The following is a 24,687-nucleotide window of genomic DNA, read 5'->3' as shown; positions in this document are numbered from 1 at the left end:
CCTTGTGGTACGCCACAGATGACTTCAGTGGCTTCAGAGTTGAATGGGGGAAGTCGGACTCTTTGAGTTCTCCCAGCGAGGAATGAGGTGATCCAGTCCAAGGCTTTTCCTTGTATTCCGATGTTGCTGAGGCGTTGTATTAGGGTGCTGTGGCAGACTGTGTCAAAAGCGGCGGAGAGGTCGAGTAGAATGAGGGCCACTGTTTCACCGTTGTCCAGTAGTGTTCGGATGTCGTCAGTCGCTGCAATGAGGGCGGTTTCGGTGCTGTGTTTGGCTCGAAACCCGGATTGAGATGGATCGAGGGATTTGTTGGATTCAAGGAAGGCGGCGAGCTGGTTGTTGACGGCTTTCTCGATGACTTTGGCCGGGAATGGGAGGAGGGATATGGGTCGGTAGTTTTTAAGTTCAGAGGGGTCTGCTGTGGGTTTCTTCAGAAGGGCGCTGAGTTCGGTGTGTTTCCAGCTTTCTGGAAAGGTGGCAGAGTTGAACGAGCAGTTGATGACATCACGGAGATGGGGTGCGATGATGGAGTCCGCTTTGTTGAAGATGTGGTGGGGGCAGGGGTCAGTTGGCGAACCAGAGTGGATCGAGTTCATTAGGCGGATGGTGTCTTCAGTGGTGATTGGGTTCCAGGCGGTAAGGTTGTTAGTTGGCGGAGTAGGATCTGAGGGGGGGTGGGGAGGGTTGAACGCTGGGAGTATTCTCGAAGCTGTTGTGGATGTCAGCAATTTTGTTGTAGAAGGAGGAGGATAACGCATCGCAGAGGTCTTGGGAGGGAGTGATGTCGTTGGATGCAGCGTTGGGGTTGGTGAATTCTATGACGATGTTGAAAAGTTCCTTGCTGTTGTGAGTGTTGTTGTCGAGACGATCCTTGAATGCTGATTTCTTGGCGGATCGAATCAGTTGGTGGTGTTTGCGGGTGGCTGCTTTGAGGGTGGACATGTTGTCGGTGGTTGGGTTTTTTCTCCATGTTTTCTCCAGGGTGCGGCAAAGCTTCTTGGATTTTTTAAGGTCATCATTGAACCAGGGAGCCTTTTTGCTGGCTGATTTGATCTGGTGTTTTTTCAGGGGTGCTAATTCGTCAGCACTGTGGGTGATCCATTGCTTGAGATTGGTGGCCGCTTGGTTTGGGTCCAATGAGAGGGTGGGAGGGTGTTGGTTGAGTGATGTGAGGAGTTGGTCGGAGGTGATTTTGTTCCAGTTTCTCCGAGGAATAGGTTGTGGGCGGTTGTGGGTCAGGGTGGTTTTGTAGCTGAAGTGAACACAGCTGTGGTCCGTCCAGTGGAGAGCTGTGGTGCGATCGAAGGAGATGTGCTTGCTGGAGGTGAAGATGGGGTCGAGCGTGTGTCCGGCTACATGGGTGGGGGTGTCAACAAGTTGTTTGAGTCCGAGATTGGCCAGGTTGTCTAGAAGGGTGGTGGTGTTGCTGTCGTGTTTGTTTTCAAGGTGGTAGTTGAAGTCTCCTAAAAGAATGTAGTTCTCGGAGGCGAGTGCATGTGGGCTGACTAAGTCGGTGATGTCATCGCTGAATTGACTGCGGGTACCTGGAGGCCTATATATGAGGGTGCCTTTAAGTGTGGTTCTAGGGTCGATGTGGATCTGAAAGTGGAGATGTTCGGCGGTTGCAAGATCATCATCGGAGCTGGTCGTGATTTTGATGGTGTTCTTATGGATGATGGCGATGCCTCCTCCTGTATGATTGGTGCGGTCTTTACGGGTGATCTTGTAAGCGTCCGGTATGGCTATGGCGATGTCGGGTGCTGATGATGTGTTCATCCATGTTTCTGTAAGGAAGGCGATGTCCGGTGACGCAGAGTCGAGTAGGTCCCAGAGTTCCGTTGCGTGTCTGTGGACCGAGCGGGTGTTGAGCAGGATGCACTTCAGGCGGTTAGAGTCGGAGCTATGTTTGGAGGGAGTGGATTTGGTGAGGGCCCTGAAGCAGTTGAACTTGCAGGAGAGGCAGGCGAATGGGCCGTGGGTGCGTACTGGGGTGGCTTCGCCGCATTGTGGAGCGCGTCCGGGGTTGAGGGCGAGGAGAGTTGCGGCATTATATGTGACTCTAGTGGGCTGGGTATGGCGGGGAACAGGGGGTCTGGCGCTGGGCGCAGTCCAGGCGCGGACGGGCGTAGACGGGCTTACCTTTGGCGCACCTTGTGCGCGCATGGGGAGCATCCGCTGCGCGTGAACGCTGCGCGTAGGTGCATCTGACATAAATGGAGAAGTGGAGGGGGGCGGAGCGTGGGAGGGGGAGCTGGGAGGCGGGAGCGTAGGGGGAGGGACGGGCTGCAGGCACAACAAAATGGACGAGACAACAACAGGACAACAGGACGCTGTGGGCGCAATCAGGTAGCGATTGTGCTCAGGGGCAATGCGGGTAATGCGAGCTGGCGGTGGAACACACGGGCACAATTTCAATTAAATAAAATATTAAAGCAATGCGGAGCGTTCACAACTGAGATATGCTAAACAGGCAAAGCAATGCGGAGCGTTCACAGTTTAAATATCCTAAACAAACAAAGCAATGCGGAGCGCTACGCAACAGAGCGGGTGCAAATTCAATTAAAATAAATTTAAAGTATGGCAGTGGGGGGGGGGGGGAGCAGCGCTACGATACCAGTAACAGTGCTATGGGTTCAGGAGGAAGGGTGGAGCGACCGCTTCACAAGGAGTCAGGCTGGTCACAGAGAATCCCCAGCCGGGCCGTTCCTGGTGTCTAGTGGGTGGGAGGGGGAGCTGGGAGGCGGGAGCGTAGGGGGAGGGACGGGCTGCAGGCACAACAAAATGGACGAGACAACAACAGGACAACAGGACGCTGTGGGCGCAATCAGGTAGCGATTGTGCTCAGGGGCAATGCGGGTAATTCGAGCTGGCGGTGGAACACACGGGCACAATTTCAATTAAATAAAATATTAAAGCAATGCGGAGCGTTCACAACTGAGATATGCTAAACAGGCAAAGCAATGCGGAGCGTTCACAGTTTAAATATCCTAAACAAACAAAGCAATGCAGAGCGCTACGCAACAGAGCGGGTGCAAATTCAATTAAAATAAATTTAAAGTATGGCAGTGGGGGGGAGCAGCGCTACGATACCAGTAACAGCGCTATGGGTTCAGGAGGAAGGGTGGAGCGACCGCCTCACACGGAGTCAGGCTGGTCACAGAGAATCCCCAGCCGGGCTGTTCCTGGTGTCTAGTGGGTGGGAGGGGGAGCTGGGAGGCGGGAGCGTAGGGGGAGGGACGGGCTGCAGGCACAACAAAATGGACGAGACAACAACAGGACAACAGGACGCTGTGGGCGCAATCAGGTAGCGATTGTGCTCAGGGGCAATGCGGGTAATGCGAGCTGGCGGTGGAACACACGGGCACAATTTCAATTAAATAAAATATTAAAGCAATGCGGAGCGTTCAAAACTGAGATATGCTAAACAGGCAAAGCAATGCGGAGCGTTCACAGTTTAAATATCCTAAACAAACAAAGCAATGCGGAGCGCTACGCAACAGAGCGGGTGCAAATTCTATTAAAATAAATTTAAAGTATGGCAGTGGGGGGGGGAGCAGCGCTACAATACCAGTAACAGCGCTATGGGTTCAGGAGGAAGGGTGGAGCGACCGCTTCACACGGAGTCAGGCTGGTCAGCTCCTAATAGACCTAAATGCACTTCAACTGACCTCTTGTATACTATCCCCCACTCACTCTCCTGGCCACCTACTCGACCCGGTCTTTACCAATATTCCGGAAGTGGAGGTGGACCCTCCCAAGCCTATGGGATGGACAGACCACTCTCTGGTCACATTTGTGATCATGACCGCCTCTCCGCCTAAAAAGGCGCTGCCCGTCTCCCGTTTGAATCGGCCCTGGCATAAACTTCACAATACAGACTTCCCTGCCAGTTTAGGTGAACCTAATCTGGATAATGCGAATGACATCAATATGGCATACGCTGCGTTCCATGAGTGGATCACGAAAGGTCTCGACATTATCATACCAGCTAAATGGACTGGAGGACGAAGTACCCCCTCTAATCCTTGGTATGATGAGAATTTGAAAAATATCAGGAAAGAGTGTACAAAGGCTGAACGCCAGTGGAGGAACGATTATAGGGACGAGGACAAAGCATGCTATCTTGCCAAACTGAAGCGATACCACAAAGCTATCCGCATGTCGCGGGCCTCTTTTTATGCTAAAGAAATTGAGTCCAGCCCCAACCCCACGAAAACGATCTTTAAATTGGTGCAAAAATTACAAAATGGCAGCAACCAAGCCTCTTGCATCTCGTCCACTCAACAGTGCGATGAGCTGGCCACCTTTTTCACAGAAAAAGTAAGGAAGATCTATGACACCTTCTCTCATACTCCCTCTGTCGGAACCACTGACTCCAATGAGGCACTCCAAGGCCCTAAGCTCACCTCCCTACCGGCTATCCCTCTTGAAAACTTAGCCACTATCTGCAGAAAGGTGAAATCGGGTTCTCCTACAGACCCCATGAGACCAACCCACTTTTTAAAGGCATTGGACTTCTTCCTACCTTCACTGGCTAAACTTCTTAATCTTTCCTTCGCATCAGCCACTGTGCCTACATGTTGGAAACAGGCCTGGGTTACTCCCATCATTAAAAAACCCACCCTAGACCCGGCCAAACCAGAAAACTACAGACCAGTTTCGCTGCTGCCGTGGATATCTAAGTTAGCTGAAGCCCATGCGAATGCCGTACTCACTGACCATCTGGCCAAAAACAACATCTTGGACCCCTCCCAACACGGGTTCAGGCCTGGGCACAGTACGGAATCCGCCCTTCTTGCCACCACAGAACACCTCCGGAGGATTATGGACACCGGTCAGAGTGCTGCGCTGATATTGCTCGACCTCAGCGCAGCATTCGACACGGTCTCCCATAATATCCTACTGGGCCGCCTGGAGAGCATAGGGATCAGTGAACTGGCACTGGAATGGTTTCGGTCATTTCTCACGAACAGATCGTTTCGCGTATCAGCCCCCCCTTTTATTTCCCAACCCCATGCAATTGGCCAAGGAGTCCCCCAGGGCTCTGCCCTTAGCCCATCCCTTTTTAATGTGTACATGCAACCGTTGGCAGATGTGGCTAAAGAATGGAACCTCACACTAGTCTCATACGCTGACGATACCCAGCTGGTGATCACCCTCACTGAATCACCCTCTGCCACGTCCACTAAATTTAGGGATGGGCTGGCAGCAGTCGCCAACTGGATGACGGCAAACTGTCTGCAACTCAATGCGGGAAAAACAGAGGTGCTACTTCTGGGCAAGAACACTAGCGGCTGGAACGACCACTGGTGGCCTCCCCTGCTTGGTCCTACCCCTCCACCTAAATCCTTGGTAAAAAACCTAGGAGTATGGCTGGACTCTGCACTGAATTACCAGTCGCATACAAAAAAAGTGGCAGCCACTTGTATCGGGTTGCTGAGAAGCCTAAGTCCCATCCTGGGCTTCTTTGACCCCAAGACAAGGCAACTTATTGTCCAAGCCACCATCCTTGCCCGGCTGGACTATGCTAACGTCCTCCTCCTAGGCGCAAATAAAGCTGAGTTATCCAGATTCCAACGTATTCAGAACTCAGCGGCAAGGGCAATCGTAGGTCTGCCCAGAAGATGTTCGGCCAGAGCCACCATTCAGAGGCTTCATTGGCTGCCCATAGAAGCTCGCATCCAGTTCAAGGCTCTTACCATTGCCTTTAAAATCCTTAGAACGGACGGCCCTGAACTACTCCGAACGTTGCTTACTCCTTACAACCCCCAACGCAATCTTCGTTCCATGGGTCAACATCTAGTGGTGGTCCCTCGAACGAAGTTCTGCCGTATTGGAGATCGCTCCTTCAGAGTAAAGGGAGCCAAACTATGGAACTCCTTGCCCCTCCACATTCGTCACCTCACCAATTTGTCTGCTTTTCGCAAAGCAGTAAAAACGCACCTCTTTCCTCCTCTGTAATCCCTTCCCCCATCCCCCTCCCCCCCTTTTCTCCTCAGTTGGCTATGCTGTGGTTCTCAGCGCCGGGACGCCTCGTTGCTGGGGCAGCTGTCGCGCTCAACAAATGGATAACATAACATAACATAACATAAGAGGCACAGTCTTCGCTCTAAGTAGGCCGAAAAGGGTTGCGCTACCATAGTCCAGCTTTGAGATCATTAAGGCTTGCACTGCCACCTTTAAATCATGAGCAGGGAGATAAGGTTGGAGTTTACTTAGAATGCTAAGTTGGAAGGTCGCTCCTTTGGTGAGGGAGCTGATGTGCTTCTGCATGTTCAGACTTTTGTCTAGCATAATTCCCAGAGAGGTTGCAGAATCAACAAGGTGTGTTCTACAGTTAAGAGCAGTGAGATGAATCAATCATTGGTCGATGACTGGAGATTGCTTGTGCGGTGCGATTAGGAGGAATACCGTTTTGAGAGAAATTAACTTCAAGTTGCTGTGTGTCAGCCAGCTTTGAGTTTCCAATAGGACTGAGTTGAGGGACCAGATGTCCTCAAGGGAGGCAATCTTCAGGTATAGTTGGGTATCATCCGCATAAATGTGATAGTGAATGCTGGATGAGTTCAGAATTTCTTTCAAAGGTTCCATGAACAGGTTGAAGAGCGTGGGTGAGAGCGCTGAACCCTGTGGGACCCCTAGCGTGACTGGCGAAGGACGAGACAGGGACTGGTTCACCTTGAAGCTTTGGGATCTGATATGAAGGAATGATGACCAGTTTAGTACAGGCCCAGACAACCCCATCCTGTGTTCCAGGAGGCCAACTAGGTTATTATGTTCGACAGTATCAAATGCTGATGAAAGATCTAGAAGGATCAGTAGGAAAGAATAATTTTGATCCAACTTTGTTAGCGCATCATCGACAATGTGATTTAATGCAGATTCTGTACTATGGCCAGGACGGAAACCAGATTGGCATTGGTCCAGGAGTTGGAAGTGACCAATGTGGTTACAGAGTTGGGAGAGAACACATTTCTCCAAGAGCTTTGCCAATGTAGGAATGTTAGAGATTAGGCGAAAGTTACGAAGGTCCGTGGGATCTGCAGTTTCTTTCTTTAGAATTGTGTTGATTATTGATAATTACAGTATAAGAGACATTATTATTCCACCTGTTAACTCTTTGGTTAGTCTCTGCCCACTGAGGGTATTATAGGAATACAAAGGTACATTATTTACAGTGTATATGAGGACATTGATAGTACATGCTATGACATCTATAAATGTTTTGACCTTGGTGGCACATTTCTGTAACCCACTATATGCATTATAAGATGATCAGTAACACACTAGGAAACTCACTACCAACATCCTTGTTAGTTTCTGTCCACTGTGGGCATTATAGGAACATGGAAGCATTTTATATACAATGTATTTTTAGAGCATTACAGAGCATGTGCAGCATCAGTTATGACATCTGTTATGCTCTGATTACTCTAAAATGTATGAACTAACCTTTGCCCACTAGGGGCAAAACAACATAGCCAGCGACAGAGATGAGATAGATTTAGACATACAGGAAATGTGGGAAGTTGTAAGTAAAGAAACATTGAAATTGGTTTATTGCATTTCCTTTTTGAAATGTCTAGATGCATTATATACTGCTTGACGATATATACGGTGACTTGATCCTAATAGACATCACAAGACGATGTCCACAGAAATGTAAGGTGCTTGCTCCTCTTTATATGTTTATGTCACTTAAACACTGTATATATGAAGCACTTAAACAAATTTGCCAGTATCGTGATCAAGATATATATATATACCTCGAAAAATCCTAAAACTGTTACTAGACCTGTAGGTCTAGTGACTTGAATAATCTACACGGCCTAATTATAATGCTCTTGACCAATAAACTGGTTTCAAATTGTGTGATCCAGGACAAGTATTTTAATTCACTGAAATGTCATTCTCTTCTTTAGCACATATGAGAGCACCTTCAAATTCACGAGTTCAGCATGTCTGCTCCATAGAAAACTCTTGTTTACTTTAATAGCTAAACTTTTGCTGCTCTAGATAAAAAATAAATCTAGCCACATGTAGGATACACATGGCCACTGACTTGCCTCAGTTCATTAACTGCATTGCCATCAGTGCAGGGGTAGGAATGTTTCTGATCTCATGTTTAAAAACGGTCACTTTTAATAAATAGATAACTAAAGCATAAAGTAGCAGCACACTGTCATTTGCAATCAGCAGATTTTACATTGAAATATCTACAGAATGTCCCACTGACATGTGGTTTTGAAACTATATAGTGTACAATGTCTGAAAATTGAGTTTCTGCAAATATTTGACATTTGCACATCACCAAGTAAAGCCATGTTGTGATTTGTTTTGCTCCTATGTACACTTTGTTTGCATCACACTTCTGAATTACAAAAAAAAGTTATTTCATAATTCCTGATATGTTTTTAAATAATTGTACTAATCATTTACAAGCTGTTTAAATGTTGTGATAGAAAAACATTACATTTTACAGCCTTTTGTTTCACAATTATTGTCAGATAACTCGCTTGACAAAAAGCACTAACTATAACAAGAGAAAGAAAAGTAAAAAAACACTTTCCAGGAACAGATAAGGAACTATTAGTAAAAAGACAAACTGACGTTTGACCTATTTCCTTGAAAAGACAGCAAATGAGTTGACAGAAATGATTTAAAGGTATCTTTATTGCTGATTCACTTTATGAATGAACAGAACACCTGGTCCTTCCAGTTTAAATTAACTCGCCTGCAAGGTCGAGTAAATGCTAAAAGTAACTTGACCTGATAAAATCTGACTCAACATTGCGAGTGGGCGAGTGGATTTTTTGAGACCTGATATATATATATATATATATATATATATATCAGCACAAATCTTCAAACCTCCACTGCACAGCGGCGAGAAAAGAGACAGACCCCACGCTTTCCAGGCAAGATGTTTTATTCAGTTCTTGTGCCTTCCAAAAAATGCAACGTTTCGACTAACGATGTAGTCTTGTTCACACACCACCATATATATATATATATATATATATATATATATATATATATATATATATATATATATATATATATATATATATATATATATATATATATATATTTGCAATACAAATCGCTCAAGAGCAGCGAGAGGGCACACCACGGCACTTGACCTTTTCCAGCCTCGCTGCAGCAGCTCGTCCTTCATTATCCAAGGTATTTTAATCTGCCTCTGCCGACGCGTTTCGAGGCTCAGTACGCCTCTTCATCATGGGCTAGCAGCAAAAAGAACACTGATCACGCACCTCCTTTACAACTTGCCATTTAATCAAAGTAGCTCCCGCAGTGGGCGTAGCACAATTCATTAGCACGGAAGTGTTGTGGGAAATGTAGTCCCCTTTGGAGGTGCATCTTCTTTCCTATAGTAGGTTCAGTGTAAATTCCACCATTGTCACATGCTGTTTTTGTACCCTTAGTAGGGAGGGAAATTCAAAAGACGAGCTTGTTTTTGCAAAAAAGTACCGTGCTGCGTCGGGTAGGAAGGGTTCCATCCTGCAGTCTTTCAAGTAAATTGAAGCGGAGCTCCTCTCCACGGCATGAGCAGCCGTGAATAATTTTGCAATACAAGCCTGTGACAATGGTGGAATTTACACTGAACCTACTATAGGAAAGAAGATGCACCTCCAAAGGGGACTACATTTCCCACAACACTTCCGAGGCTGGAAAAGGTCAAGTGCCGTGGTGTGCCCTCTCGCTGCTCTTGAGCGATTTGTATTGCAAAAAAAAAAAAAAAAAAAAAAAAATATATATATATATATATATATATATATATATATATATATATATATATATATATATATATATATATATATATATATATATATACACAAAAACACACACACACAACACATGTTGGGTGTTGCAGCCGACGCTATGAACAGACGCAGAAAGAGCTGACACTATAGTTGACTCTTTTTATACGTACCGTTGATATATGTTTTATATTAACTTTTGATATCTATATTTTTGAAATTTACATTAGAATGCATTTAGTTACAGAGCAATAAATGGTTAACCTGATCATTAACAGCAGTGGTGTTATCATTTCTGGAAGTATTTGCACTATTTCGGCTGTCATTTCAAATCCTGGTGCATAGGTCAAAGTGGGTAAGTTTTGACCGTGGCCCAAAGCAGCAAGTGTGCTATTTTATTTTTCTTATTTTCATACTGTTTAAGTGTGTTTTACCTTGCTCAGATTTGATAAAGATCTTCTAAAAATACTTTGTGAAAATATTCAATATGGAATTGAGTTTGAGTAGTACGTATCATAATTCTCTCCTTTCTCCTGAAGACAGTGTCTATACATTTTAACAAACATTTAATGACGAATTGAACCTGAATCTCAAGCCTCGTTTCCAGATGATACATTAAATACCTCTTTGTAATGAATGTCTGGGAAGATTCACTACATCCAGTGGTTTGTTTCGAGTGTGGCTTCTCTGATGTTGCATTCGATCTCTCTTTCTAATGAATGTTTTGTCACTTTTAGTACACCCATGTGTTTTTTTTCATATGCACTTTCTTATGTTGTATTAGGCATCCGTTTGTACTGAATGTCTTGTCACATTTAGTACATTCATATGGTTTAATCCCTGTGTGGATATTTAGATGTTCGGTGAGCTCCCATTTTGTCTTGAATGCCTTAAGACATTCCGTACATTTATGCGGTTTTAGACCTGTGTGCACTGCATGATGAACCTTTAAGCTGTCAAGTCTAGAGAATGTCTTGTTGCATTCAGTACATGCATATGGTTTCTCCCCAGTGTGGCTATTCTGATGTTGCATTAGTAAATTCTTAGTTGTGTAAACTTTGTTACACTCTGTGCATTTGAATGGCTTTTCCCCTGTATGAACTTTCTGATGTTGCGACAGCCCAGGTTTCGTCTTGAATGCCTTAGCACATTCCGTACATTTATGTGGTCGTAGACCAGTGTGTAGAGCCTGATGTATTGTTAGATAATCAATTCGAGCAAATGCTTTGCTGCATTCAGAACATTTATAAAGTTTCTCTCCTGTGTGGGTTGTTTGGTGCCGCCTTAGCGATGCCTGTGTAATGAATGCCTTGTTACATTCAGTGCATTCATACGGTTTCACTCCAGTGTGGGTTTTGTGATGTTGTATTAACTCATCATTTGAAACGAATGTCTTCTTACATTCAAAACACTCATAAGGTTTCTCTCCTGTGTGGATTTTCTGGTGTCGCGTTAGTTTTCCCTTTGTAATGTATGACTTGTCACATTCAGAACATTCATAGGGTTTCTCTCCAGTGTGGAATTTATGATGATTTATTAGATGTTGCTTGGCAATGAACGCCTTATCACATTCAGTACATTTATATGGTTTCTCCCCAGTGTGGATTCTTTGATGATCTCTTGCTCGGTTCTTTGTAATGAAAGTCTTCTCACATTCAGTACATTCATACGGTTTCTCCCCAGTGTGGATTTTCTGATGTCGCATTAGGTTTTCGATTTTACTGAACGCCTTATCACATTCACTACATTGATATGGTTTCTCCCCAGTGTGGACTTTCTGATGGAGTTTTAGGTTTCTATTTGTAAAGAATGACTTGTTGCATTCAGTACATTCATATGGTTTCTCACCGGTGTGGACTTTATGGTGTTGTATTAGTTGTCCTTTTCTAATGAAAGCCTTGTTGCATTCAATACATTCATATGGTTTCTCACCAGTGTGGAGTTTCTGATGATTCATTAGGCTTTGCTTTGTAATGAACACCTTGTCACATTCTGTGCATTTGTATGATTTCTCCCCAATGTTCAGTGTCTGATGTCGCCTAAGGTATTTATTTAACAAGAAACCCCTGGCACATTCAGAACATTTATATGGTCTTAATCCTCTGTGGCCAGCCTGATGTCGATTTAGAAGTCCTTTTGTACTTAAACATTTACCACATTCAGAAGATAAATACGGCATCTCCATTATGTGGATGCTGTGTTATGATTGATATGTCTTTTTCATCACAACCTTATTTAATTCAATCATTTACATGTTCTTTCTCAAATGTTGGCTTTCCAATGTATCCAAAGACAGAATTTTAAAATGTTACTTTTTAGTACTTTTATAACTTTTCCAGTGAATTTGCAATGGTTCATTGGTGTGTTGAGGGTTTCTATATGTATATTACTAAAAATATAATGCTCCTTCAGAAGCTATATGTTTTCATATCTACGAGGTACATATCACTGCCTGGAGTAAAGTACTTGCAGTCAATTGGCATCACATGTACTGGAAGCTCTTCTGAAATAACCACAATCGGTGAGCTTGTTTGAACAGGTTGGATTCTTTGGTGATTGAAAAGACTTTCTTGAGACTTTATCACCAAAATAGGAATCTACATTTACCACCAAGGTTTTAAAAGCTATTGTTCTGCAGGACTTATTTGACACAGTTTAAAGGTTGATCCATTTTTCTGTCTTGCAGTGTTTGTGATACCTGTGGATTGAAAAAGCAAATATTTAATTAGTTAAAAGTACATTCTATATTTTAGAAACTCATGTGACGAAAACATGGAAAATGTGTATAGAGGACGACAAAGCAGTAAGGATGTGCAAAGTAAAACAGTATTACAAAGTAATGAAGAGGCAAACTTCTTTCATTAAAGTCACTGGGAGAACATATAATGAATGAATGAAAGTCAATCAATGCCAATCCGCCTTCCAAGACTGACTGAAACAAACACTGCATTCTCAACATTCACTGGGATAGATGAATGAGGATAAAGTTAGGGGAGAATAAACAGAATGTGAATAAATAACGAGGCTCACAGCAAAACAGCCATAATATTAAAAAAATAACGTGTTGCCATTCTGACCCTATCTCTTCCTCTGCATGAAGTAATTAGGACATTTACATCCATCAAACATATACCTCTTAACACTTGATGATGATACTAATGATAATTACAAAACAAATTAGATTATATATTTATTTGTGGTTTATAGAGCGCAGACAGGACCTGTTAGGGTATCAGAGAGCTTTACAACGTTATCAGGTTGTATACAAATAAGACGTAGATGGGGTGGAACATTTGGGATCCAAAACAAGTACAAACATTTTGCAAGTCGAAATGTAACGAAGGTCCAAGAATATAAGTGTGGAGTGCCAGGAGGTGCAGGGTGGATAGCATCCGGTCAGTCCAAGGTGTAGTAGTAACAGAATAAAAACAAGGTGAGTGCAATGCAAAAATTAGGAGAGGAATTTGCCCATTAGGAAGGCTTTGGCTTCCTTTTGTAAACGTGCCAGAGACGGAATTCTTCTAAGGGCGGGTGGGAGTGAGTTTCAGATTCTTGTTGCGGCTCCAGAGGACGCACAATTATAGGTTTTTTCCTTTTGAAAGCAGGAAGGCTCGAGCAAGAGGTCTCTGGAGGACCAGGAGTTTCTGGCAACTCCGGACACCACGAGTTTCTGGGCGAGAAATGCAGGGGATTTAGTGTATAGAGCCTTGTGAGTGATACATGCCAGTTTGAGTTGGATTCGAGCTTCAGGTTGAAGCTAGTTCAGAGCTTTCAGATGCAGTGAGATGTGGTCGAATTTTTAAGAACCTGTTAAGAGTCTGGAGGCGGCACCATAAATGCAGGCTTTTAGGGGGGCAAGGGTGGTCTTGGGTAGGCCATAAAGGGTAGAGCATCCATATTCAAGTCTGGAGATAACTAGTGCCTAGACTGTCATTTTTAGGTCAGGAGTGTCAAGGAAAGGTTTTGGTGTTCTTAGATAGCTCAGGTGAAACCTGGGGGTTTTGGCCATCAAGTTGATGTGGTAACGCATATCCAAGCAGCTATCCAGAGTTATCAGAGGGATTTGGCAGAGTCCACTATAGTCGGTGGGCAGATTAGGGCTGCGATCGACTTACTCCATTCCCGAATGTCAGGTTTGATTTTGGGTGGGGAGATTAGAAGGAATTCCTTTTTTTGTGCATTTAGTTTGATTTGGTTGGAGGTGAGCCATTGGACAGTCAATCTTAACGCCTCATTCAGGGAAAAGATCTCCTCCGGAGAAGAGATTTTGATGTAGATCTGGGTGTCATTGGCATACATGTGGTAGGAGATATTTGTGGTGCGTAGTACTTCTGCTAGCGGTTCGAGGTAGAGATTGAAGAGGTTACGGGAAAAGGTTGATCCTTGGGGGACTCTGACCATAATCGGAGAGGGAGCAGATAGGTTACCATTAATTAAGAATCTTTGGGAGCGGTCCTGGAGGAAGGATCTAAACCATCGAGCACAGAGCCACCCAGTCCCATCCTGAGTTTGAGACGTTCGAGAAGTTTCTTGTTGTTGACCATATGGAAAGCCGAGGATAGATCTAAAAGGATTAGGAGACAAGTTTTGCCTTGGTCAAGTGCTCGGAGAGCATCATCCATGATATGGAGAATGGTGGTTTCAGTACTGTGCCCAAGCCTGAATCCGGATTGGAAATCGTCTAGTAAGTTGAAGTTGGTGATGTGTTGGTTCAGTTGAAGTTGTACACATTTCTCCAGAACCTTCTCTAGGAGTGGGATATTGGATATAGGTCTAAAGTTGTCTGGAGAGGCAGGATTCAGCTTAGTTTTTTTAAGATGTGGATGACTTGACCGGCTTTTAGAGACTCAGGAGGGAGGCAGTCCAAATAGGAATGATAGATTGGGAGGCAGCAGCCAAACAGTTGGAGGGGAGTGGGTCATTAAAGTGGTTGTTTGGGTTTAAGGAGGATAGAATTTCCGAGATGGAACGGTCATCATATACTTTGAAGTTGGACCAGTGCACTTGGTATTTAGGTGATGTCTGGAGAGGCAGCGTGGAGAGATGAGGCAGGTCCGGAGGGGGTGGGGGAGTAGGTAGCAGAACTTAGTTTGTTTCCTATGGCAGTAATTTTGTCAGAGAAGAAGGAAGAGAATTCCTCACATGCTATTAGAGATTTAGGGGTTTCTTTGGAGGTTTTAGCCAGTTTTTTAGATTGGCGTTTGACCATTTCAAAGAGCTTGTGGGGTCGGTTCTTGGCGTTCTCCAGCTCTCATCTGAAGAATTCTTTTTTTGAACTGAGGATGTTCCTATTATAGGCATTTCTGGTCTGACTGAGAAGTTTTTTTTTTTTTTGAAAACCTTTATTATACCTTCACATCTGTACACAGCATGTCGCCTACAACCCGAGAGGGCCGGCCGCTAATCTGGAGTGTCACATTGGAACGACAATAATGAATACCGACAATGCAGGTTGTTGCAATAATCACATCAGTAAAGGCCGTCGGCGGAAGTAGTGAAGGACAAAAGCAAATGTTATATGCAGGGTGAATGAGGTTCTCATTTTCTATTTTCTGAAACTAACTAAAAGAACAGTCGAACATCGGGAAATCACAGTGCGATCACTGTCCATGTGTATTGCTAGATAGATGTGAGAGTACACTTGGATTAAAACGATGTCATTTGCGTCCACGAGTTAACATAGGGTGTAGAGGAAACATCGCCCCCCCCAATCCCTCCTGAAGGACCCCACCCCACAGCCCACCACCCTCACTCCAACCCGTCATCCTCATCCGAGTCCAGTGGGTCATCCTCTGGCAGTGGGTCGCAGATGTCGCCCCGGTAAGTGTTCCACTGGGACCATACTTTGTTCCATTTGCCGGGACAAGCTCGGTTTAAGTATACCGCCCTTTCTGTAACCATCGTTCTGTCCATGTTAATGCACCACTGTGATGTTGTCGGGAGGTCCGCCACCCCCCAACGCTGCGCAATGTCCCGCTTTGCTACCATCATACCTAGTGTCACCCAAAGGCGGCCATGCCGGGACAGATCTGTTGGTTCCCATACATTGAGGAGGCACCGTCGTGGCTCCGGCAGTATCGAGACTTCCAGCACCTGTGATACGGTGCGTAGGACCTGACGCCAGTAGTTGTGTATGCGTGGACAATCCCAGAATGTATGGAAGAAGGTGCCCTCCTCCCCGCAGCCTCGCAAGCAAAAGGGATCAGGGGTCCGTTGTATGCGGTGTAGTAGTGTTCTAGTGTAATATGTTCTATGGAGGACTTTGAGCTGGATTAGCCTCATCCTGGCCGATATGCCTGCTTCCTTGGGGGAAGCCAATGCCTCATTCCATTCGTGTTCGTCAAGTGTGCCCACCTCTTGCTCCCATTTCCCCTTAAGGGATATCCGCGGATCCGGTGAGTTATTAAGGAGTTTCCGGTATGTGAAGGAGGTCGCCTTCTCTACCATATAGTCCGTCAGGAGGCGATCCTCCAGCGGGGAGGACTCAGGAAGAGTCGTACCAGCCGGGATGGCCGATAGTAGTGCATGGCGGATTTGTACATACCGGTATGTTTCGTGTGGTCCCAGATCATAAATCTCTTTCAGACGGGCGAAGGTGATGACATCCCTTCGTTCCCACATATCCCCCACCGTGGAGATTCCGATGTCATCCCATCGGGAGAACCCCTTACTGACCCGAAGATTGCCCAAGGCACGCGTGTCCCAGAGCGGAGTGAGTTTAGTGAGCGTGCCTTTCCACCCTAGCGCAGCGGTGGCTGCATGCCAAGTGGCCACCGTGAGCCTAGTGGGGCCTACCAGTGGTCTAAGTTTCCTCCGATCATAAAGCGGTGCCAGCATGTTACTAGCGCCTAGCTGAGCCCTGTCTGCTTGGAACGCCGGGTCGGATTGCGACGCATGCAGCCACTGGTTAATGGGCCTGAGTTGTGCAGCCCAATAATATAGATGCAAGTTCGGGAGTGCAATGCCGCCTTCGTACCAGCCCCTGCAGAGTTTGGCTTGGGCTATACGCGCAGGGTGGTTGCCCCACAGCAATCCGGAGACTACTGCTGCAATTTTCCTGAAGTATCTCGTTGACACTGGGAATGGAGTGTTGTCTAGGACGTATAGGAAACGGGGTAAGGACTTCATTTTAAACAAGGCAGCTCTCCCCAGCATCGTCAATGGCAGTCCTGCCCAGAAGCCTGCGTCTTGTTTGAGACGGTCCAGTGGTGGCAAGAGGTTCAGCCTCTCGTGTTCGGTAGGGTCACACGTAATGTGGATGCCCAGATATTTGAATGAGGAACCGGCCAGCCGTAGAGGGCAGTCCGGGCCAAGCGTTGGGTGGTCCCCTGTCAGGACATACAACTCCGATTTGTTCCAGTTGATGGTGTAGCCTGAAACTTCACCGTGGTCGTTACAGAGATGCAATAGAGCTGGTACGCCATGCTCGGGATCCGTTAGGTACACCAGCATGTCGTCTGCATACAGAGATATGCGGTCCTCCCACCCCTCCCTCCATTTAATCCCCTTGAGTAAGGGGGTAGTTCTGATGCGGATAGCCAGAGGTTCTAGGGAGAGTGCAAAGAGAAGGGGGGAAAGGGGGCAGCCCTGCCGGGTGCCACGTCCAAGCGGGAAAGTGCGTGATATGTGGCCGTTCGCCACTACGTGCGCCACCGGTGCTGTGTAGAGTAATTTTATCCATGAAATGAAGTTTGGGCCAAACCCCATGCACAAAAGGACTTCAAAGAGGTAGGCCCACTCCACCAGGTCAAAGGCCATTTTCGCGTCTAGCGCCAGTATAGCCGCAGTCTCGCCAATGCAGTCTGCCCTCGCCAGCACCCCGTGCACCCTTCTGAGATTGAGCGCGGTGTTTCTGTGGGGCATGAATCCAGACTGGTCCGGGTGGATAAGGTCGGGCAGGTGGGGCATTAGACGGTTAGCCAGGAGTTTTGCTAGGAGTTTACTCTCCGCATTAAGCAGAGAGATAGGGCGGTAGGATGAGCATTCCTCGGGGGGTTTACCAGGCTTAGGGATAGCCACAATTGCGGCCGTCCGTTGGTCCAATGGGAGCATACTCTTCTCTCGACATTCCACATACATTTTAAGCTAGTGCGGGCAAAGAGTGTCAGCACGTGCTTGGAACCACTCGACTGGAATGCCATTTGGCCCCAGTGCCTTGCCGGTTCGGAGGGCCCCGATGGCCACCCGTAGTTCATCTGTGGTAAACGGTGCCTCCAAATCAGCTACGGCCTCCGGCTGCAGCGTTGGGATGTCTATATTGCTTAGTGCGCATTGGGCCGCAATCGTGGTAACTTCCCGTTCAGGGGTGTATACTTTTTCAAAGTGGGGCGCCAACGCCTCTACCACTCGATCGGGGTCGGTCAGAATCCTGCCCTCGTCATTCCGTACCTGCTGAATCCCTCTGGAGCTACCCCCTCTTTTGTCGAGCCAGGCCAACATCTTCCCTGCCTTGTCCCCCACATCGTACACCCGGTTCTGTGTGTCAGTGATATGTCCCTGTGTTATGAGTCGTGCGTGGTCTGCGTACAGTCGCTGTTCAAGGGCGAGGGTATGTGCTGTTTCTTCCGTGGGATCGGCTTCATGGGCAGTAGTGGCCGCGCGTAGTCGGAGCTCGAGGGCAGAGTGTTCAGCTGTCTGTTCCCTTCTATATGCTGTTATAGAGCCTATCGCCTGCCCCCGCAACACCGTTTTATAGGCCTCCCAGAGAACCTCAGCCGAGGCCGCGGTCGGTTCATTTTCAGTGAAATAGTGTTCCGTGGCCTTCTGCAGGGCCTTTCTGACCTTCGGGACTTTAAGATAGGAGGCATGAATGGGGTATATGCGGCGGCGGGTTCGTGTCTGTGAGGTGACAGTGAGAGTTAGTGGCGAATGGTCTGAGATGCCCCGAGGGTGTATAACCACTTCATCTACGCGCTGTAGTCCATCCCCTAAAGCCAGAAGTAGTCAATGCGGGATAGACTATTGTGAACGGTGGAGTGAAACGTGTATTGTCGAACCATCGGGTGAACATGGCGCCAAATATCCACCAGCCCCAGTGCCTCTAGAAATCGCCGAAACCGGGAGGGACCCCCCGGAATGGCGGTCGCCGGGAACTTGTCGAGTTGCGGATCTGCAGCCGCGTTGAAGTCCCCACCTATGAGCATGTCCCCCTCCGGGAGGGACAGTAAGAAATCACCCAGGGCCGGTAGCATCACCGAGTGTAACGAAGGCGGGATGTATATTGAAACTACTGTTAAGGGGTGTCCGTCCCACTGTCCCGCTACCGCTGCAAAACAACCCTGTGTGTCGGTTCTAGTGCTAAGGGTAATGAAGTGGGAGGATTTTCTGATCAGTATGCCCGTACCCCGTGAACCAGTAGAAAATTCGGAGTGGACTAACATTCTATACCCTCTTCTGTCCAAGGCCTTGGTAGCACTACCCACCAAGTGGGTCTCTTGCAGGAGTATCAGGTCTGGTTTGTAGCGTTTCACGTCGGACAGAACGAGGCCGCGTTTCACCTTATCACCCAGGCCTCGCACATTCCAGGCGAGAAGTCGGAGATTGGAGCCGCCTACTTGCGTCTCATCCGCCCTCGCTGTATTTAGTTGCTCACCCGCCATCAGTAGAGATCAGCAGTAAATATAACCAGTATAGACTCCATCGCACCAGCAACATTACAATAGCAGTCAAAGTACATTGCACAATTCGGGATCGACTCTGTGAATTTCCCATAGAGAAGAACCAACCCCCCCCCCAACCCGCCCCACCCTGCCTCCCTGCCAAACGGACTTAGAACTGCCCGCCACCCCAACTCAGCAGAGCGCTTATCCCATGCCAAAAACAGAGTACTTGCACGTCGGGGGAGAGTGTCCCCCAAAGCAGGCGGTCCCTCTGCCGCCCTCGGGATGTCCAGGCCAGCGTCCAAGAACGACGTGAAAAGCAATCCTCATGGGAGTAGATCAGAGTCTATTCAGTCCATCACGTGCGGGTTTCATTCACCCCCAGCGGCCCCAGCGTGTTCCTGTGACGGCGATTCGCTCGTGCTTCCCCTGGCTGAAGATTGTGAGCCCGGTCGGCCGTCGTCATCCGGCCTGTTGCGTCGACGATTAGAATTGCGTTCCACCGTGCGCCATCCCTCCAGCCATTCTCTTGCCGATTCAGCCGAATCGAAGAACCAGACCTTCTTGTCGGCCACCACTCTCAAACGGGCCGGGAACAGCATGGAGTATGGCAATTCCTGTTCACGAAGCGTTTTCTTTACCTCCAGGAAGGTTCTCCTTCTGCGGGTGACCTCCGCCGTGTAGTCCGGGAAGAAGGATATCCGAGAGTTCTGGATGTGGATAGGTGGTGCCACTCTGGCCGCTTGGAGAATAGTGTCGCGGTCTCTAAAATTGAAAAGTCTCGCCAGGATGGGACGCGGGGCAGCCCCCGGCGTAGGTGTCCCACCGGGTACCCGGTGGGCACGCTCCACCGTAAAGAAATTGGAGAGCCCCTTCGGGGCCAGGCGGGTCTTTATGAGCTCCTCCACGTACAAGTCCATGGCCCCTTTCGTTTCCGATTCCGGGACCCCCAAAATGCGGACGTTGTTGCGTCTGGAGCTTCCTTCATGGTCATCCAATTTGCTTTTTAAAAGTTTATTGTCTGCCTGTAGTCTTTCCACAGCCACCTGTAGGTCGGAGACATCCTCTATCAGGGATTTAGTCACCACTTCCACCTGTTTCACCCTTTCGCCCCTCTTCTGGAGGTCGGCTCTTATAAGGGTCACCTCGGTAGCAGTCGAGCCCACTGTGGCCTGAACCTGTTCCAGAGCACGTAGGACATCATCCAGTGTGGCCTTTTTCGTCCCATCGTTGTCCGCGCCCTTACCAGGGGATTTGCGCTGCTCAGGCTGAGAGAGCGTCTGGTTATCGTAGGCGAATTTGCCGAGTTTCGCCTGAGCGGCGGTCTGTCGCGGCCCTCTCCCCGCCATTTTGGCTCTGCGGCGAGACACTATCTATGGTGACGTGGGCCGATCGTCCATAGCCGATCGTGCCGAGGCATCTGTTCAGGAGGTTCAGTTCGGGAGTAGGCCAGTGGTCGCTGTCGATGTTAAGGTGCGGTTGGCAGCCGTGGATCCGATGCAGCCTCGGCAAGTCAGGGCAAGATGGTGGTTGTTGCGTAGCAAGTTACGGGTCTTGGCCGAGTGTCGTGATGAGGCACTACTCTGCAGCGCCACTGGGTAGGCCACGTTGAGGAATAAGTGTTTGTAGGAGGGGGCCGCCGGTCCAGCGATTCGCTGGTGTCGAGTGCTGTCTTCAGCGTGTACTTCCGGTCAATCGTGCCGAGGAGGGTTGACTTCCGCTTGGCCACGGGCTCCACTCGACACCGCGGCTGCCCTCGTGTCACTAGGCCCCTCGCCAGTGAAGGACTAAGATGAAGTTTCGTCCTGTTTCCGAGGTCTGAGTGCTCCCAATTTTCTCCTGCGAGCGCCGTTCGGTCGCCGCACCCAGGACACCCCTTCTGGAGCGATCAGTGAACGGATAGGCATGCAGATTGTTGCGGGAAGCCGCCTTGCTACGGGAGCCTCTCTAGGTTGCTGCCGCCATCATCGGCTGCTAGCCACGCCCCCCTGACTGAGAAGTTTTAAGTGGGAGGCTGAGGGGTGCTGTCTTCAGTTTCTTTCTGTCTGCTGGAGGGTTCTGCTTTTATTGTTGAGGTATCCGTTGAACCAGGGGTTTCTGTCTTTGATGTGGGTCCTTTTTAGCATTAGCTGAGCAAGATCATCAAGTATGTTACAGATAGACGAGGTATAGTGTTCTGTGAGGTTGTTGACCGTTGAGATATTTGGGGGCGGGGGAGATCAATCTTGTAGTGGACAGCCAGTTACACGAGATCTAGGCTCTTTGTGTCTCTAACAAAACATTTTCAAATCGAAGTTTGTGGTGGCCTTGTCTTGTGGGTGACAGGGAATAGGAAGGTAATAGCGTGGTGATCAGACCAGTCACATGGGTCTATAGAGATAAGCTTGACCGCTGATTCCTTAGCAATGATCCAATCTAGAGTGGGGCCTTTCGTGTCTTGGGTAAGTGCTTGGTCGACCAGGAAGTCTTTGATGGCGTTGACCTGAGGGTCCTTGAGGTCGCTGCAGTGCAGATTGAAGTCACGGAGTAAAATGTCTTTAGAATTGGGGGAAACCTTGGCTGTAATGATTTCCATGAGGTTGTCAGTGAAGGTGTCATTCATACCTGGCGGATGGTTGAAGATGTGGAGTCTGTGGGATCTGCATGAAGTTCAGTTACGAGGAGGTTAGAGCGGTAGATGCAAGCAATGCCTCCCCTCTATTTTTTTTGATCGCCTGTCCAGCCTTGAGATATTATAATTAGGAGGGACTAATAGGTCTAGGCAAGGAGATGAGGATTCGTTGAGCCATGATTCGGTCAGGATTGCTACGTTGGAGATTTGGCTCAGGATGAGATCGGCGACATAAGAGGCATGCTTTACGGGCCAATATGGCGGACCAGAGACCTTAACACTCTGTCTCATTATCCCCCAGTTATCCGCTAAAATACTCCTGAAGCGTGCTCTGTACACAAACTTAACAGAGGCGACTTAGCTGTGGGTGTTGTGCGGATCTGGTGAGCTGAGAATTGCCGTCTCCGGCGCTGCGGTGCCCTGTGAGATGGAGACCGGGACGAGAGGGAGCCGCGGGACGTGCTCGGCGGCGGCCCGTGCTGGGTCACGGCTCAGGTCGGAGTTGCCTCGCCTTGACTGCGCCCCCTTCTCGTGAGGCACAAACCGTGCGCTGCTGGGTTAAAGGAGGCGCGGCGCTGACACACGGGTGCCGTAGATGTCTTTGGAGCAGGACTGCCGGAGCCGCGAGGACGCAAAGCAAGCGTGTCCAATACACAAAATGGAGCCCGCCGGAGTTCGGGCTGGTTACTAGCACAGCGGCGGCCTCCCCACACAAGCTGTCCTAAGGTACGGAGGAGCGGCGCTGACAGGGAGAAGAACTTGGTACCCCTGGAAGTTATAAGGCTGCACTGGGGTGGACATCCTTCCTCCCCTCCCCCCGCCTCTGTGGAGCGGCGTGGGCAGTCGGAGCACGCCTTTGGCCCTGTGCACCACTAGAGCGGGGGGGATTGTCAGCCACCGTTGATGTGCGCCCTTGGATAAGAAGAGCAGCCTACAGGAGGACAACCCGGCCAGCGAGGCTGGTACACGTGGTGGTAGAGGCGGCCACCAGAGAGTAACCCCGCCGGCAGCAGGTCCCGTAGCCGTCGTACCCGGGACGGCCCGGCTTGCTGGACCGTGGCCAGAAGGAGGTTGGTGCAGAGGGGTGAGAGAGGACCGTCTGCATACAGGAGTGCAGGTCCACGGCCAGGGAATGAGGTTGCAGCACAATACCGACTTGTGCGCCTGCTGGGCGGAGGTAAAGACTGTTGGGACACTGAGGAATAGCGAGCCAAGGGGCAGCGCGACGTGGGAAGTCACACAGTCACGGGGTCCTGAGAGGCATTAGGGAGCACCGCGAACGCAACCGCTCTTGAGGAGGGCTGAGCAGACAGGAGGTGCAAGCGGGAGCCGCCGCGGTTGAGCAACTGGGGGGGGTACAACCGATCACCCCTCAATGCGAATAGCTGGACTAGCTGCTGGGGCAAGGCGGAGCTGCTGTGTTGCATCCGCCTGAAGGCGCTGAAGCTATAAGAGGCCGTCCTCCTTCTTTCCAGAAACGCATTCCCCCACCCCCCCGGTGCGGGGACCCGTAGAAAACGCCGGCAACTCGGAGGTGTGGGGGGTGCCTTATCCTGCGATGCAGTCGGAGCGCACACATGGTACGGTGTGAGTTGGAGTCAGCAGCATCACGGAGCTGACACGTGGACAGGGAGGAGCCCGTTAGATCTTTGATTGCGGATACTCGAGTGACCCAGTGAATACGGCTGCCTCACTTACAGGAAGACTCAGGAACTGTGGTGACACAAGAAAGTAAATCCTCATTGCCCAAGACCCACAAAGTGACCGGAGAGGCGACAGCGGTGGACAGCACGTTGTGGGAGACCATTAGGGTGGGTCATATCATAGCCGAGTATAACAAATGCTCACAGCTCCACAGCTAGCAATGGGCCGCCTACAGGACAAACAGCAGCAAAAACAAGCACAGGCGAACAGTCAGGACCCCGTGCAAAGGAGCAATGGTGAAGTGTTAGACTCTAGATCTGCCGCGCTCGAGACTAAAATGGACCTGATGCTTGCGGCTGTGGAGAAGATTAATGCCACCCTAGACCAAACTAGAACCTCATTGGAGAGCCAGATTGACAAAGTTGTGTCAGATTTCACACTCCTACATGCGGACCACAGAAAATTGGCGGACAAGGTAGCAACGCAAGGCCAGGCAATCCAAGAACTCCAACCTATCACGAATAGTCATGCTGCAGTGCTGCAGGATATGATCGACCGTATACACGCCCTTGAAGACAGGGCGGAGGATGCATGGGGGCGCTCTCGGCACAGCAACATTCAAGTGGTGGGCCTGCCTGAGGGAAAAGAAAGGAAGAATCCAGAACACCACACGGAAACTTGGCTCCGGAGCCTCCTACCTCAGGGTACCCTATCGGAACAATTCGTAGTGGAAAGAGCGCACTGTGTACCGACGCAGAGGCCCAAGCCAGGAGCACGTCCATGACCCTTCCTGTTCAAACTCCTCAACTACAGGGATAGGGACGTGATTCTACGTGAAACAAGGAAGTTGGGAACGATACAGGTCGATGGAGCTCAAGTCATGTTCTTTCCGGATTATACGGCTCTAACACAGAAGCGCAGAAGTAACTACATGGCCGTGAAGCGCCAACTCAGGGAGCTGGAAATTCCGTATTCCTTGCTTTACCCCGCCAGACTGAGGGTGGTCACAAAGGACGGGGCTCGTTTTTACGAGACACCGGCGGAAGCATGT

At 48.6% G+C, this 24,687-nt stretch overlaps 1 protein-coding gene and 1 long non-coding RNA gene across 2 annotated transcripts in view; both read right to left on the bottom strand.

The window, feature by feature from the left end:
- Positions 1-9,962: 9,962 nt before the first annotated feature.
- LOC147709893 (uncharacterized) lies at positions 9,963-12,015 on the bottom strand. Its single transcript, XM_086928336.1, has one exon. The coding sequence runs from the start codon at positions 11,965-11,967 to the stop codon at positions 10,516-10,518; it is 1,452 nt and encodes a 483-aa protein (XP_086784462.1). The 5' UTR covers positions 11,968-12,015; the 3' UTR covers positions 9,963-10,515.
- A 25-nt stretch (positions 12,016-12,040) lies between these two features.
- Positions 12,041-24,687, bottom strand: part of LOC147709892 (uncharacterized) — a 63,487-nt gene continuing 50,840 nt past the window's right edge. Inside the window, exon 3 of the long non-coding RNA XR_015296748.1 lies at positions 12,041-12,480. This is a non-coding gene — a long non-coding RNA (uncharacterized LOC147709892). The remainder of the gene's footprint in view (positions 12,481-24,687) is intronic.

The sequence above is a fragment of the Lissotriton vulgaris genome, chromosome 6, assembly GCF_964263255.1.
Source record: "Lissotriton vulgaris chromosome 6, aLisVul1.2, whole genome shotgun sequence".
NCBI classification, from domain to species: domain Eukaryota; kingdom Metazoa; phylum Chordata; class Amphibia; order Caudata; family Salamandridae; genus Lissotriton; species Lissotriton vulgaris.
This window is presented reverse-complemented; position numbering and strand designations above follow the sequence as displayed.

Excerpts from the sequence above, each read along its gene's own strand:
- LOC147709893 (XM_086928336.1), bottom strand. The coding sequence starts at position 11,967 with ATGGAGATGCCGTATTTATCTTCTGAATGTGGTAAATGTTTAAGTACA.